General features: G+C 40.2%; 1 protein-coding gene across 1 annotated transcript in view; it reads right to left on the bottom strand.

The window, feature by feature from the left end:
• Positions 1-3,751: 3,751 nt before the first annotated feature.
• LOC117259116 (uncharacterized) overlaps positions 3,752-15,712 on the bottom strand; it is a 34,858-nt gene continuing 22,897 nt past the window's right edge. The window contains exons 17-20 of the mRNA XM_033630349.2: positions 13,385-13,442; positions 10,988-11,061; positions 9,255-9,312; positions 3,752-4,003 (exon numbers count right to left, since the gene is read on the bottom strand). Of these exons, the coding sequence (XP_033486240.2) occupies positions 3,909-4,003; positions 9,255-9,312; positions 10,988-11,061; positions 13,385-13,442 (285 nt within the window). The 3' untranslated portion in view covers positions 3,752-3,908. The remainder of the gene's footprint in view (positions 4,004-9,254; positions 9,313-10,987; positions 11,062-13,384; positions 13,443-15,712) is intronic.

The raw sequence follows: 15,712 nt of genomic DNA, 5'->3' as shown, positions 1-15,712 counted from the left end.
GCGAAGAAACGTGGTCTACATGTTGTGAGTGGTTTTGTTTTTCATGAATGTGAGAGAGAGGACCTGAAAATATGAATAAAACACACTGACATTTGCAGAATTTTGAAAATGGTAGGAGTAGGTGAGACTTTAGGAGATACATTTATGCACATTTTTGTCTGTCCGAGAGAGAACAAAATCTGCCTAACAGCACCTCTCAAGCTAGGGGTAAGGACACTAAGGTAAATAGCTTCTCATTAAATGATTACCTGAGTGCTATTTTGGCATACACTGACAGGTGATAATGCCTGAAACCTCGATACTTTGATGTATAATGAACTCGTACAGTATGAGGCTGGAATTTGCTGACATTACTCCACAATGTCAGAGAACTCGAATCCCCCCATTTTAAGACACACTGAATCTTGCCCCTGGAAAATGATCCTCCAATGAAATATAGAAGATAGAGGTGGGCAGGAGAGGAGTCAGTGAACTGGGTTCACTATGGCAACTATATCTGTGCTGTGTTCAGTGTTTGGTTGGTGATATGCAGCTTTTTGACAGTAAAATAAATGGATAGAATGGTGAAAGCACATTTATGTGGTGTCGGTATAAACAGAAAAATGAGAACAGGACAATTCACGTGAAGTCAGAACAACTTGGAAAGTCTGCAAAAAATTTGGTATATCCTCCAGGGCCCCGGTCCTCATATGAGTGCATCGCATTCTGGGTTTATTGCACCTTATACTTCATTCTGCTGAACTCAGACCTGTTGTCCTTGTTCGTGGACACTTTTTTGTCCGATCTAGTGGTAGTAAGACCACAATACACTAATCCATGTAAAAACAAGATGGCAGCCATCTCTGCCAAGTCAGTCTGCAGCTGATCCTGCACAAAAATAGACAATTTTAGCAACAGTAAGAAGATATGACACTGTTAATTAGGAAGTACTCGTCTGAGGAGACTGGGACTTAATTATCATCGGACTGTTCCTACAGACAAAAGGACGGTCCTTGCTCGGAGTATGGAGCGAAGAAAATTCAGTTACAAAACAAACAAGCAAACAAGAGTTTTTGCAGGACAATATTCAGACACTGAAACAAACAGGGTTTTTTTTTTGTAAAGATATTTTTTGGGGCTTTTTTTTAGCCTTTAATGTATAGGACAGACAAGTGTGAAGGGGGGAGAGAGAGGGGGAGTGACATGCAGCAAAGGGCCACAGGCTGGAGTCGAACCCGGGCCACTGCGGCAACAGCCTTGTACATGGGGCGCCTGCTCTACCACTAAGCCACCTGCGCCCCGAAACAAACAGTTTTATATTCTATTACACACTGTGACTCTTAAAAATAAATCCATTGTCCTCCTTGTTCCAAAACTACTTCCTGTTTAAAGACAATGTTTAGTTTTTGTACTCATCAGGTCATATCGATCCCAAACAGCTTGGAGAAGTTAAAAATGCAGACCACAAAGACGCTGAGCAACTCAGGAGGATAGGACTTGTTAAACTTTGATGTCATATGCAGAAACACGGCTGACGAAAATAAATGTTTGGTTTATAGTTAAGAAAATCTTTATTAATTTATGTATTGCGTATCAATTTTTCACTCACATCAGGTTATTACAGGTTGTAACCATTTTTGTGCACACTGAGCGACCTAGAGTAGTTAGAAAAGTTATCATCAGCATTAACTCAACAATAGAGCGGGTCGTCCACTAATCGGAAGATGACGAGAATGTGACGAGAAAGGTGCAAGTGCAGTCCGTTTATATGCTGGAAACAGCAATCAACTTGAGCAATAAATTCTTTGTAGCTTGAACACACCAAAGTTGGACGAACAACCTCCCTCCTCTGGAAATTGAACAATCCGAGGAGCATTTGAACGCAACATAAATTGTTACATTTATTTTTGTCTCTCAAAACTTAAAAGGTAACCGTTGATTCAGTCACAGATGATTGTATATAATGAACATGGTCATGTAATGAACCCAGAAACTTCTCTTTGTTTCCCTTTCCAAAAACTAAAATTCATACTTTTTTATGAGCATGTTAGGTAATGAAAATATTAAGTATTGTATGAAATTGCTTTTTCCACATTTGTCATTTTTTTGACATTTCCAAAAGAGACATGCAGTTGTTTTACAGTTTTAGGTTTCACACCGTCCTTCCATCAAACAGGTTGAAAAAGAAGATCAAAAAAGAAATGCCACAAACTGTTGCTTCTGCTCCTAAAATATACCAGAGGAGCAAATTAGCAGGGAATAAAGTAGCCTTCTAAAATGAGGTCAGGTCAAGAAGTTTCATTTACTGCAGCACTGGAATTTAATTTGGTCATTTGCGAGTGCTTCCAGGATGCTAACGACATTAATCGGCTGAATTTCAGCTTAATGTTGTTAGTAAGCTGAGTCTGCTGAGGAAGAGTCAACTTTCTCTCAGGAAAAGTTTTCAGTAAAGATGGCTTTAATGTGTAAAACTGCTAAATCTGGGTCCTTTTGAAGTTTCTTTTCTCACTGTGCATTTAGAGAAAAGATCCACTGGCCTCTGAAGTGAAATGGACGGAAATGGTGAAATGGAAGTGGCTTGTGGTAGTGCTTTTCTACAGAGTTGTGGTTTGGTCTAATGCAATTTATATTTAGACAGTAGACAAATCATCCACATACTGTGAGCACAGGGACACCACACTGTATTATTGGTGCTGATTGTTGCCTAAATGTTCAACTAAAAATTAAAAAATCTATATCTATCTATATCTATATATATCTGAATACTTAATCAACTCCTTTGATGATGAACTGAGTCAATTTTCAAACAAAAATGAGAAATATTACATAGTTTCAGCTTTTTAATTCTGAGGATTTGCTGCTTTTCTTTATTGTTTGTGACAGCAAACTGAGTATCTTTGGATTTTAGGTTGTTGGTAGAATAAAACAAGCACAATGAAGACGTCATGTTGGGCTTTGGGGAGATTTTGTTCCATATTTGTTTTTTGTATTTTATTGCCCAAATGATTAATTACAGCCCTTATGTCAGCACCATCCCATTTTTTAAAATGGTTTCTCAAGGTTACACGAAAGAATGAAGACTGCGCACACACATGGGTCATTTCTGTGCCCTCACACGGCCCATGACTGCCAATACCTTCCCTCTCATTTTATTCCCACACAATGGCTGTTCAATAATTCAAGAAAACTGTGCCGAACATGTTGCTGCATTCAATCCATGTTCAGGAAATCTACAGGCTTTCCACTACAAGCAGAGAGCTGGCGTCCACGGGGGATTTGCAAACAACAGTCGCAGAGCCATATAACAGCAGTGGGAACATTGGAGAGCGCAACGACATGAACTTATTAAAATACATTAGATCCGACAGGAGACATACACGTACTAAATACTGTAAATGGCTCTTTCTGAAACCCCTGAGGATGACACTGGGCATGGTGAGAGGCTCTACTGTACTTTAACTTTAGTATTTCCTCAGGCAGCTTAGATGTATATAAACCCCCCAAAACAGTTTACCCAGGGCCATCTCATTAAACTTTACAATTCCATCTGTGTTTGACTGTATAAGGTGATATATTTGAAAGTTTAATCACCTTAAACGACACTTTTCCCCCTAAAAATATTGGTCAATTAACGGTAAAGCTTTTCTGGTAAATCCAGATTTGCTATTATGGGCACATTTTTTCATACAATTATTGTGCGTAGCAGTGTTGGATTTATGTGTGCACTAATTCCTGTGCTATAAAACAAACAAAAAGACTCGACTCAAGCATCTTCTGTTGATTTAACTTTATATACATCACAATACACATCAATAAAACAGGAGCATGACAGTTTGGTGACAGTACCGGACATTAAAAAGCAGAACTTGTAAAATGTTTATTAAGAGGACGATGCATGGCTGTGGGTTTAATGCACTCGGCTCCACTGCTCATGTTGTGTACTTGTTGTGGTTTTGGAGTGTGTAGGTTGCCACGGTGTCCAGGAGCCAACCACGTGTCACGACTGTAGCGTTTCTAGAGAGACCTGTTGAGTAGAGGGGTTTTAAATCACAAAATCAAAAGCATGTGCAGCTCACTATCATTTTCATTACACTGAATCTATAGTATTTCACTAATCTTGATTATAGCTAATAGGTAACATTTTCTTTGTGCTTTTATATGATTATTTATTAGTTCATTAATGCTGCCGTACTGTTATTTATTTTACCATAACCCTACAATTTATTTAATTTATCCATATTTATGCCGGTTAAGGATAGACCGATACATCGGCCAGCCGATATATCGGGCCGATATTTGAGTTTTTTACTTGTATCGGCACCGGCCGATACGCGCGTGTGTTCGCGGATTTATTTTTCCCTGGCATGATTTACAGACAGGCATCCACGGGCAGCTCTGTGTTGCCGGAAGACCCTGCAGCACACATGCAGCGAATCCTACTGTGTACAGTAGTTGTTTTATTTATGCTTCAGCTTAAATATTTGTTTATTTTATAAAGACATTACTGGAAGATTTAAGAGCACTGAACTCTTTTTTTTATTTGAATGTATTATAATAATAATAACATTCTACCTGTTCTACCTCAACTTTCCATCTTGTTTTAGTATTTTTTACTGTTCAATAAATGTTTCTTATTTTAAACTTCAGACCTGCAATATTTGTTATCATTGTGTCATTTTTTTGATGTAAATTGAGGGAGCAAAAGCAGTATCGGCCCCAAATATCGGCCTAAGAAAATCGGCAGTCCATAATTGGTCATCGGCTAAGGGCGATGGAAAAAAATCGGTATTGTTATCGGCTCTAAAAAATCCATATCGGTCTATCCCTAATGCGGTTGTATATAAATTACAGTAACCTTTAAACTTGACATTGTATCATTTACATCTATATACATATATTTGATACTTACCGCAAAAATCATCATATGTATATTAATCACTCACTGCGTGTTCTGTTGAATTAAAGAAGGAAACAGTTTTTCTCGCATGCCTCCATGGTGAAAGGCAAACATGCTTCACAAACTTAAGTTAACGAGGACCACTTTCAATAACAGCAAAACTATCAGTGAAGATTCTCAGTCATCCAGGTCATGGCAATCTTAAATGTAATATCGTAGGCAACTGGATTTGCTTGAGTTTCGCTTCTCATCCAAGAGGTATGACATCTGCAAAAAACTCAAGCAAGTCCAGTTGCCCACAATATAGCGATAAAGAACAGCAAAACTATATCAAAACATCAGTTTACAAACTCTCACACAACTCGTGCAGTATAATCCCAGTCTCATTAATTCAGTTATATGCTCAGTACTTCCCAAAGAGACACAGTTCAGCTAAAACACTACGATCTTAAAAAAGTCAGTACCAACGTTCCCTTTAACGGCCGAGTAGTGTACCTTGGCACAGGCATGTATTCAAAACTCAGGCTCAGGGCACGCTACTCGTAGGCGGGAGTGTTTTAAATCACCATGTTTTAGTGAAATGCATGTGTCTGGGAAGGACTGAGCACAGAACTGGATAAAAGAGACCTGGATGATACTGCACAAGTTGTGTGAGAGTTTGTAAACTGATGTTTTGGTATAGTTTTGCTGTTGCTAAACGTGGCCCTGTTAAAAAGAATGTTCACCTTCCTTGGATTCTTCGATCCCCGTACACGTGAGAGAAAGTTGTCTTCACAAACTCAATGAAACACTGAGTGAGTAAGTGATATACAAATAGTCATTTTGCAGGTTAAGTATTCCTTTAAGATCTATCAGCTCTGATTCTGAATCAAACAGCATGCCACTAAGCCCAGAAACTCAGGTGCTCATACCGTCACTGATCATTTTAACCTGAAAAACAGATCTCTGCTTATCACCACAGATCATGTAGTTTTCTAATATGAACATCACATTCCTTTGAGGCAATATCCTGAACTGACATGTCCAGAATATGTCTTGTAAAACATAATCTAAAGTGTGTGCGCACATCTTCACACATTTCCATTACATCAGAGGATAGTGTGGAGGAAAGGAGAGATGTGTGTGTGATTTCAATCAATGGTGCAGAAGAGGAGGATAAAGGGGGATAGAGAAGGGGAGGATGATGGGCTACTCGATTACCTGGGCTATGAGTGCCAGAGGACGTGGAAGAGGAAAAGCTGCATTAAATATGCAGCAGTGCAAATTAGGATGCCATGAGAAGTGAGGAGAGGAGGGGAGGGGAGGAGGGGGAGGACTTAGAGCCACTTGCTCCCTTCTCTGTTTCAAACTGTCAGGTCTCCTCGTGCTATGGCAGCCTCTCTTTTCTGTGGCCAACTTGTTTTGACATTTCCCCCGGCTCCGATCTGACATTTTCTCTTGGCCATTTCTCTGCTGCCTAACTTCCTTCACACTCTCTTTCCTGGCAAGTCACTCCCCTCGCTCTTGTTGGGAACCTGTCTCATTTTGGCTGGCAGTGTCTGCCATTTCACCGTTCTGTCACTCTCCAACTGGTCCTCACACAGCCACAAATGCATTCAAATCCATGGACTAATGGTCGGACAGGTGCACAGGCATACACACCTGCCAGAATGTCTACGCTTGTGGGGACTGTCCATTCACTACAGCATATTCTAATAGAATCTGACTTAAAACAATATTTAAACCACTTACCAATACTGTAAAGTGATGCTAAGACTACATGTCATGTATTCATAAATGTACTGCCTTGCCTTTAATTACCTCGTCCAAATAGAGGACTAAAGTGTGTTAACCTTGTTGATAATGTGAAGACATTTTTTGATGACCATAGTGAATTTATAGGATCTTTTTTAACACACACCAGAAACTTTTGTGAAATAATAATAATGTGGGTATGATGACTGTTGGGTGAAGGATTGTTTTTATTTTTTCGAGCTAGAACAGTCTAGAAAACTGAATCATTTGAATGCTAGCCTGGAGCTACACCTCTTAATAGCTTCACCCATCTCAAATTTTCTCAAGCTACTTAAAAAATAGTGCTGCTTTTCCTAATGGTTGTTAGCATCACACTGGGGCATCCTAAACATAATTATCAACAGTAAAAGCAACAACAAGTTTACACTTTTCCCAATAAAACATGATAAAGAATGTATTTACAAGCTAATGAGTCCAGCCCTGCAATGCTGGCTAGCTAGCATTGGCCAGCTAGCTACGAAAGGGAACATGTTAGCTGCTGTTAAAATCCTGCTTCTTTTTGTTCTGTTGTTGTTAAATGTTTTTTAATGTCAGAAAAGATGAGAAAATAATACTTTCACTTGGAAAAAAACTCAGGTTAGCTAACTTAGTTGGCCTCTCAAAGTATTGCCTTGCAATGCTGGGGGTCCATGTCATTGGTTCGACAGCCCATTGGTTCGACATCCCATTAGTCCGACTGTCCGCGGTGCTGAACGGCTCGTGGTGGGCGTATGGTGCGCCACGACCGGCTTGAGGCGGAGCAGGCTCACGGCTTATGTGTTTGTCACTTTCTTTTTCATTTTAACCCACACCATGATCTTTTCCTGACCCAAACCAAGTGGTTTTTGTGCCTAAACCTAACCAGACCTTAACCACAGGGCATCATGATGATTTCGGAACAGACTTCGGAACAATGAGTTTAATATGGTCAGAACAATGGGATGTCGAACCAATGGGCTGTCGAACCAATGGGCAGTTCCCAATGCTGGCTAGCAAGCATTCGCCAGGTAGCTATGATAGGTAACATGTTAGCTGCCGTTAAAATCCTGCTTCCTTTTTTCCTGTTGTTGTTAAATGTTATTTAATGTCAGAAAAGATGAGAAAATAATACTTTCACTTGGAAAAAACTCAAGCTAGCTAACTCAGTTGGCCTCTCAAAGGATTGCCTTGCAATGCTGGCTAGCTAGCATTCGCCAGGTAGCTATGATAGGTAACATGTTAGCTGCCGTTAAAATCCTGCTTTTTTTTCTGTAGTTGTTAAATGTTTTTTTAATGTCAGAAAAGACATGAAAATAATCCTTTCACTTGGAACAAACTGTAGCTAGCTAATAGCCATTTTCTTACCCACCATCCCTTAAAGATTGCCTTGCAATGCTAGCTAACTAGCATTGGCCAGCTAACCACGATAGGTAACATGTTAGCTGCAAATAACTAGAAAATAATATCATCACTTGGGACAAACTCAAGCTAGCTAACTTAGTTAACTAGCTTGAGAACTTTACCCATTTGCTCACCCGCCATCTCTTAAAAAGTAACGAACACTCTAGCTAGGTTGAGCAGGAAGTCTCAAACAAATCTTCTTACTTGCCTTAAATTAATAAAAATAGCCTCCTTGTTGATGCTGTGACAAGTTCCCGATTACAGGAAAATGACAGACTTGCTGGCAGCACCTAAAATTTTGTATCACGGAAATTGTTTTTGTCCATTCAGGGCTCAACTATATGGATTGCCCAAATGCGCAGGACAAGTAAAATGTCACGTCAGCTCTGTAAATTGAGCAACTCGCTTGCCTGTTAAAGCAAGTGGTAAAAAAAGAATGAAACACATTTTTTTCTGGAACTGATGATGGAAGTCGCGATGGAGTGAGCCATCTTGTGGCGGGTAAAGGCAAAGTTTATGAGCTGAGGTGCAAGCTAGCATTTCAGTTATCCCGAAAACAGGAGTTTACCTGGGTGGCGTTAGAGGATGAGGGCAAAATAAAGATTAAACATGATGATTTGCTTTAGTCTTTGTTATTAATTTTATAAGCGCTACTTAAAAAATGTACAAGGATAAGTAAAAATTGACTTTAGGGCAAGTATCACTTTTTTGACTGCAAGTAAAAAAAAAAAAAAAACAGTGACATTGAACCCTGCCAGTATTCTTCTATGAAAGAAAAGTTCTCCATGTGTTTATCGCTTATCTTAAAATTAAAGTGTCTTTGCACTGACATCATGTATTCTTTAAGACTGACTAACTTTCTCTGCAAACTTGCCTAAGTTATGATAGCATATTTGCTAATGCAGCCTCACAGATGATTGATTTTAGGGTATAAAGAAAAATCAATCATGCTTCAATCAGATTTAGTGATAACCAATTTGGCACATTATCCATCAAACAGAATTCCTGTCTGACTCTCCATATGTCCATGCTTGTCCCACCCTCCAACCCCCAGGTGAAGCATGTAGGTATTTTGTAATCAGCTGCTGTCAGCCTTATCTCTATCTGTATTAACTGTGTGTGCGTGTGTGTGTGTGTGTGTGTGTGTATCAGATCAATTGAGAGTAATGACAAGACTGAACGTGTGTTATAAAAGTAAAGAGTGAAAAGGAAATTTTAGACTCACTGCTGTACGTGGACGTCGACTCTGATCCGGGCTGTACAATGACCAGCTGATGGGACTTCTGCGTGACAAAGAGAGAAAAAAAAAGTGTCTCTTTAAGAATAACAAATTAGCACTGACTATAACATACATATTTATGGCCAGAGAAATTGAAAATAAATTACATTTTCACACTGGCTTGTCAAATCATCTTTTAGCAACATAAAGACTTTTGGCTGAAACATGCTGGTTTAAGAATTGTTGATTAGGCAGTAGTGGTTATTGGAAACATAATTCAATCCATATTATTTTAACGCGACACTTGAATGAATCATGAATCATTTTAAATCAATTTTAAATTAAATAAAACCCAGGAGGCAAATCATATACATTATGGAGGCCAGAGCTGAGTGAGTCACAGAGTAGTAGTGTTAAGAGGAGCCGTGCACTTTGCTGCCTGCCACATCGTCCCTGCAGAGAATACTTTGCTTATATTGCTTGTAATATGAGTCATGGGAACCCTAAGTGAACTGGAATTATTAAAACTGAAACATTTCATATTGTAACTAGAAGTGTGCACTCCGTAGAGTTCAGATCTCTGTAAGGCGGCGGTGTCCCAGCCACAAGAGCTGATTGCGGCCACTCAAGACAATGATTGTAATTCCAGCAGCTGTGCAGCAGTGCTCTTCAGAAGGTATGATATAATCATGAGGATGAATGTACATTTAATAAGCAAGACTCAAGCACACATCTTTGATACGTGTCGTTCATAACTGGACTTTCAACAGCACAAACAGCAAAGTAGGAAATAACAAACACAATTTACTACAAATTACCAAATCAATAAAATCTGCAAGTCTACAAAATTTGGCAGGCAAAACCCTCCGCTTTGGAAATGCTTCTGGTGTGGTACGGATGGACCAGCCCGATTGCAGAGAGCTGTGCCTGGTGGAATTGTCATTACTACCTCCCTTACAGTCAAGATGGTGGCAAAGGAAAACAAAAATTGTGATTTATTTATCTGGTATCACGCCTAAGTTTAGAGGATCATAACATATCAAGTAAGGAATGAATCTGCAGATGTTCTTGCTCAAAATGAGACCAAACTTTTCTACGGATGTCAGTTTTTGAGCCACGACGGTGGCAGAAATTTGGCCTGCAACAGGCGGTAAGGCTTGTTGTTTTTAGCTGGGCTAACTAGTTAGTTAAGAGACGTAAAGAATCAGCAGGTAAAGATGATATAAAACAGTCAATTTGACCGGTTCTTCTACAAGAGTGAATCACCACAACCATGAGAGGTCCAAGAACATACAGTCATAAATGTGCACACAAAATATTAGGCTGACTGGTCCAGTAGTTTGGGAGATAAACTACAGACAGACAGATACTCACACTTAAACACTCATGATGAAATGCACTATTCCCTTCTAGGCTAATGCCTAATGGAGGTAGTAAAGGGAGCAAGACAAGGATGCTACAGCCAAGCTAGCGGCTCTTTGAGGTAAAGTATAATGTTCGCAATGTTCACCATCTTAGTTTGGCATGTTAGCATGCTAACATTCTCAAATTAGCACTAAACATTAAGGTGAGGCTGATGGGAACATCATCAGTATCAAGATGACAAGTCTCCTGTTCTTTTTTTATTAATCACTCACCTGTAATAACACTGACGTGATTTAAAAGCATTTTAAAAATGATACTTAGGTTCGTGACATTTTGTTTGCATTTATTTTTCAAGACAGACTCGATGCTCTTACCTGTTTACTGTCGAGGAGAAGAGGATCTTTGACTACAGCTGCTCCACAAAGCTCCACCATCCACTCCATTTCATCTACAATAAACACACAAACACACAGTTGGCTGTAAATGTTGACTGTTTTGGTATCCCTGGTCACACCTAAATGTAATTTTCTCTACTTTCACCCCTCTAAGCCCGAGGGGATACCGACCAGACTCATTTCAAGCTCAGACTTCCTTTGATGGGAGGGACAGCAAACAGGTCAATACCTAAGTCTCCACTCAAATCAATATCTCAATCAGTCAACACACATTTAACTTTGTGTAGAAAAAAAACTATTCGCATTCAACACATCATATCAGACAACAAACATACCTTCAAAAACATGACAACACATGTCAGAAAAACCTCAACCAACAGTGTACGCTGTAGGTAACCTCATCATTTAACGGACACAAACACAAAGCAATTAAATAATGGATGAAATCCTGTCAGACTGAAGAAAACAGACTCCATCCTCATGTTTGTGCCATGTAAAAGAGAGTCTTTAAACTCCTCACGCTAGCTAGCAGATGTCGACCCATTAGCAAAGCTTCATCGATCCAGCAGGCAGCGGGTGGATGCTGCAAAAGCACTTTAAGAGCCCCAGGAAGAAGGAAACCAAAGAACGCTGCCTTGTGGGTTTTTAAGCAATGTTCCCCCTGAGACCGTCACCCATGATCTATCTGTCCATTCATCTATGCCAGAATGGTAAGGCAAAAAAGAATTTTGTACTTAGGGCAACTTTGAACCTCTTCACCTTGATGTTGGAGGTCATTAACAGTTTAAATCATTAGGACCAAACTCGGCTGGTGCAGACATTGTAACACCAGGATATTTACACCAATTTAGAAGAACAGCAGAAGTACTTCGGTCACGACTGAAGGCTCATTCCCCCCTTCTTTTAATAAAAGAAATTCCAGGCAGCTAACTGACACCATAGCAACTGCTGTGCAAGTTGCAATATGACAACACCACACCGAAAATGTCTCACACAACTCCTTAGACCACATTCAATCCACCCACACTCTGGAAACACTCCTCATTGTTCTCCAAAATGACAGGGGTTAAGAAAAATAGCACACGTTTCAAGCTGCGTTAGTCAAAACCTCTGTGAGCTACTTTAACTCTCCATTGTTTTTTATTGTTATTTTTTTTTCCTGTTCTCTTTAAAAGCAAGGCAGGTGTCTATCAGAGTCCTGCAGGAAACAGACATCAATAAAACTAAATAAGTGTGGTTGAGCAAAGTAATTCTTGATTGAGAAAACAGAACAGTGCAACCAGCATGAGGGCAGCTGCAGAAAGGAAACAATTCCATGAAAAACATTTTTGCAGCCCCTTCTTTGAAAGCATATGCAAATGAAAGTGTAACAATCCTTGTTTTTGTGGTCAGTAATCAGAGACATTATCTTGGTGCTGCGATTCCTGTGGTGTGTGAATGCTGTGTTTCTCAGACCAACAAGACACCAAACTGAAGTCTGAGCTACATGTACACAGAAATTACTATTTGCTGGATGACAGATATTTTACGATATATCTGACTATGCAGACACCTACTGAGCAATCTTAAGCCCCATTTCCACCAAACACTTTTGGTATGGTACCTCTGGAACCAAAAGTAACCCTTCAGACATGGTAACTAGACCCTTGCATTTCCACTGCAAACAGTACTCTTAAATGTGGGCGGGTTGTTGTCACTCACTGCTCCGTCCAGCACTCACTGTATCTCCTCGACCGGTGACACAGATGAAAGTCTGCACCTTGTTTATTGTCCACAGAACGAGGCTGCAGGCCAACATTTTCAGAACAAAATTAAACAGGCTGCAGTGAGAGTCTCTCTCCATGTGATATTTAGAAATAGCGGGATTGTGCATTCAGCCCTTCTAAGGCAAGCTCAGGGGTTTAGTGTTGCCTGAGCCCACAGGAACAACGCTCCACGATGCTTTTATTTTTCTAAAAAAGCCCCAAAAATAATCTTTAAAAAAACTGCATCCTCATGAGACAATATGGGAAGGATCATGCGGAATGGCACATTGCTTCATCTGGCACGATAATCTTAATAGATAATAATATCGTGCAGCATACAATGCGCTATTATTTTGTGTACATGTTTGAGATTACAGACGTTTCACATGTGTGTGACGCAACCGAATTTAAAAATCATTTTTTGGATTTAAAGTTCCTACAGTCTGAACCTGGCTTAACTGACCTGACACTTTCTTACACTGTCATGACAAAAATATAACTTTAGATTAGTTAAATTTCTCCGCAATTCTCTGATCCACTTTGCATGTTACATTTCTGCCTATAAAGTTCATAAAAAAACAACTTTTCTATATTTATACACAGGACATGTCGTGTCGTCGATGTGATTTACCTGTAGTCATGTCTGTAAACGGGCCCTCGAAGCAGATCTTGTAGCCCTTCATGAGCAACTAAAGAGAAAAAGAAGAAGCAAAGTGAAAATAAAATAATCAACAGTGAGCTGTCTGCAACATTTCAACAGTCAAGCAAAAGAGGACATTCTTTTATCTCTAACAAAACAGCGGCGTTTGTTTCTGAACTCTTCACCTGTCTGAGGGGTTACACTGGTGCAGCTGAAACGCTTCAAGCATATCTCACAATTTATAACAGGTATCCTTCACTTACTCTATAAAAAAACCTCACGACCTTGTTCAGTTTTTGCTCTCACTGTAATACTGTAAATTCAGGGACGAGTTGAACAGAAAAGAGCAAACACAGCCAGCTTCGCGGAGGTAATGTAGCGCTTTAGGCTCGCAAAGAAAAACGACCTGCCCTACACCGAGGGCACGTTGTTTTATTGCACTCAGGGTCAATTAGGTTGCCTGAAATGGGAGTGTAAAATTGTTTCCTTGAACCACAGTAACTACAGAGAGGAAACGTGCGACTCACATCCCAGTCTCACATACAGTGTGTGGCTGGGTGGAAGTGTTTGGTAAGATAAAGCGTCCAGGCTACTGGAGAGAGAAATACTAATTTCTCACACCTCCCTGTCCGTCCATAATGATCATTAGCCAGGGGTGCTTGGTGAGATGAAAAAGTGTTTCTGTTACAGATTTTTAATTTAGACAACACCTAATGTCCTTCAGGAGGTATTAGAGTGTGTGATGTGATAACGTGCACACACACACAGACACACACTCTCTCAGTTTCTTTGACTGATTTCCTGCACATCAACATTCTGGTGACAGACTCAGTCCTGGCACTCCATTTCATCTGTTAGTCTGTTTGTCACAGTGGTGCAGGTGACAGAAAGTGAGTATGAACAGCACAATCTGTCTGGCTCCATCACGGCGCCGGTGCTGCGTTGAAGCCACTTAAATAAGCCTGAAATTACTAGCTAATTCAATTAGCGGAGGTTCTTCAAAGGCAGCGATACGGCCAACATGACATCTAGCCATTTCTAATTTTCCCCCTCAGTGGCAACAGAACTGGGCCTGCTGGCCTTACACCAAGAAGAAAATTACCATGAGCTTTTTACAACAGGGCCTGAGCTAAGAGGCTGGTGTAATAGCAGGAAACAGGTTCAAGTGCTGTTTGTTATTGGACACTTTATTTGATTTTCTTCATAGAATCAGACTGTGGGTGGACACTGTGCTCTCACAAACAAGAAGGAACTCAATAATTCTATTTTTCTTTCTTTCTTTGAATCAGGTTTATTTTTTAAAGGGGACCTATTATGCTTTCCCCTATTTTCTGTTACATATATATAATGTCACAGTGTCAGATGCTCATATTGAATGTGGCCAAAGTTTCAAATAATGTGGTAAACATATGTAAACGTAATCCCTGTATGCAAAAACCTCAGGCTTCATACCACTCTGAATTAGGGATGCACGCAGTTAAACGTCTAACTGATTAAAAATCCACCCCCTCGCTAGTCGGCACAAGAAATACACTGCCTGGCCAAAAAAAAAGTCACCACCAAAAAAAAAGGTCATACACTCTAATATTTCGTTGGACCGCCTTTAGCTTTGATTACGGCACGCATTCGCTGTGGCATTGTTTCGATAAGCTTCTGCAATGTCACAAGATTTATTTCCATCCAGTGTTACATTAATTTTTCACCAAGATCTTGCATTGATGATGGTAGAGTCTGACCGCTGCGCAAAGCCTTCTCCAGCACATCCCAAAGATTCTCAATGGGGTTAAGGTCTGGACTCTGTGGTGGCCAATCCACGTGTGAAAATGATGTCTCATGCTCCCTGAACCAGTCTTTCACAATTTGAGCCCGATGAATCCTGGCATTGTCATCTTGGAATATGCCCGTGCCATCAGGGAAGAAAAAATCCATTGATGGAATAACCTGGTCATTCAGTATATTCAGGTAGTCAGCTGACCTCATTCTTTGAGCACATACTGTTGCTGAACCTAGACCTGACCAACTGCAGCAACCCCAGATCATAACACTGCCCCCACAGGCTTGTACAGTAGGCACTAGGCATGATGGGTGCATCACTTCATCTGCCTCTCTTCTTACCCTGATGCGCCCATCACTCTGGAACAGGGTAAATCTGGACTCATCAGACCACATGACCTTCTTCCATTGCTCCAGAGTCCAATCTTTATGCTCCCTAGCAAATTGAAGCCTTTTTTTCCGGTTAGCCTCACTGATTAGTGGTTTTCTTAAGGCTACACAGCTGTTCAGTCCCAATCCCTTGAGTTCCTTTCGCATTGTGCGTGT

The sequence above is a fragment of the Epinephelus lanceolatus genome, chromosome 21 (genome assembly GCF_041903045.1).
Source record: "Epinephelus lanceolatus isolate andai-2023 chromosome 21, ASM4190304v1, whole genome shotgun sequence".
Classification (NCBI taxonomy): Eukaryota; Metazoa; Chordata; class Actinopteri; order Perciformes; family Serranidae; genus Epinephelus; species Epinephelus lanceolatus.
This window is presented reverse-complemented; position numbering and strand designations above follow the sequence as displayed.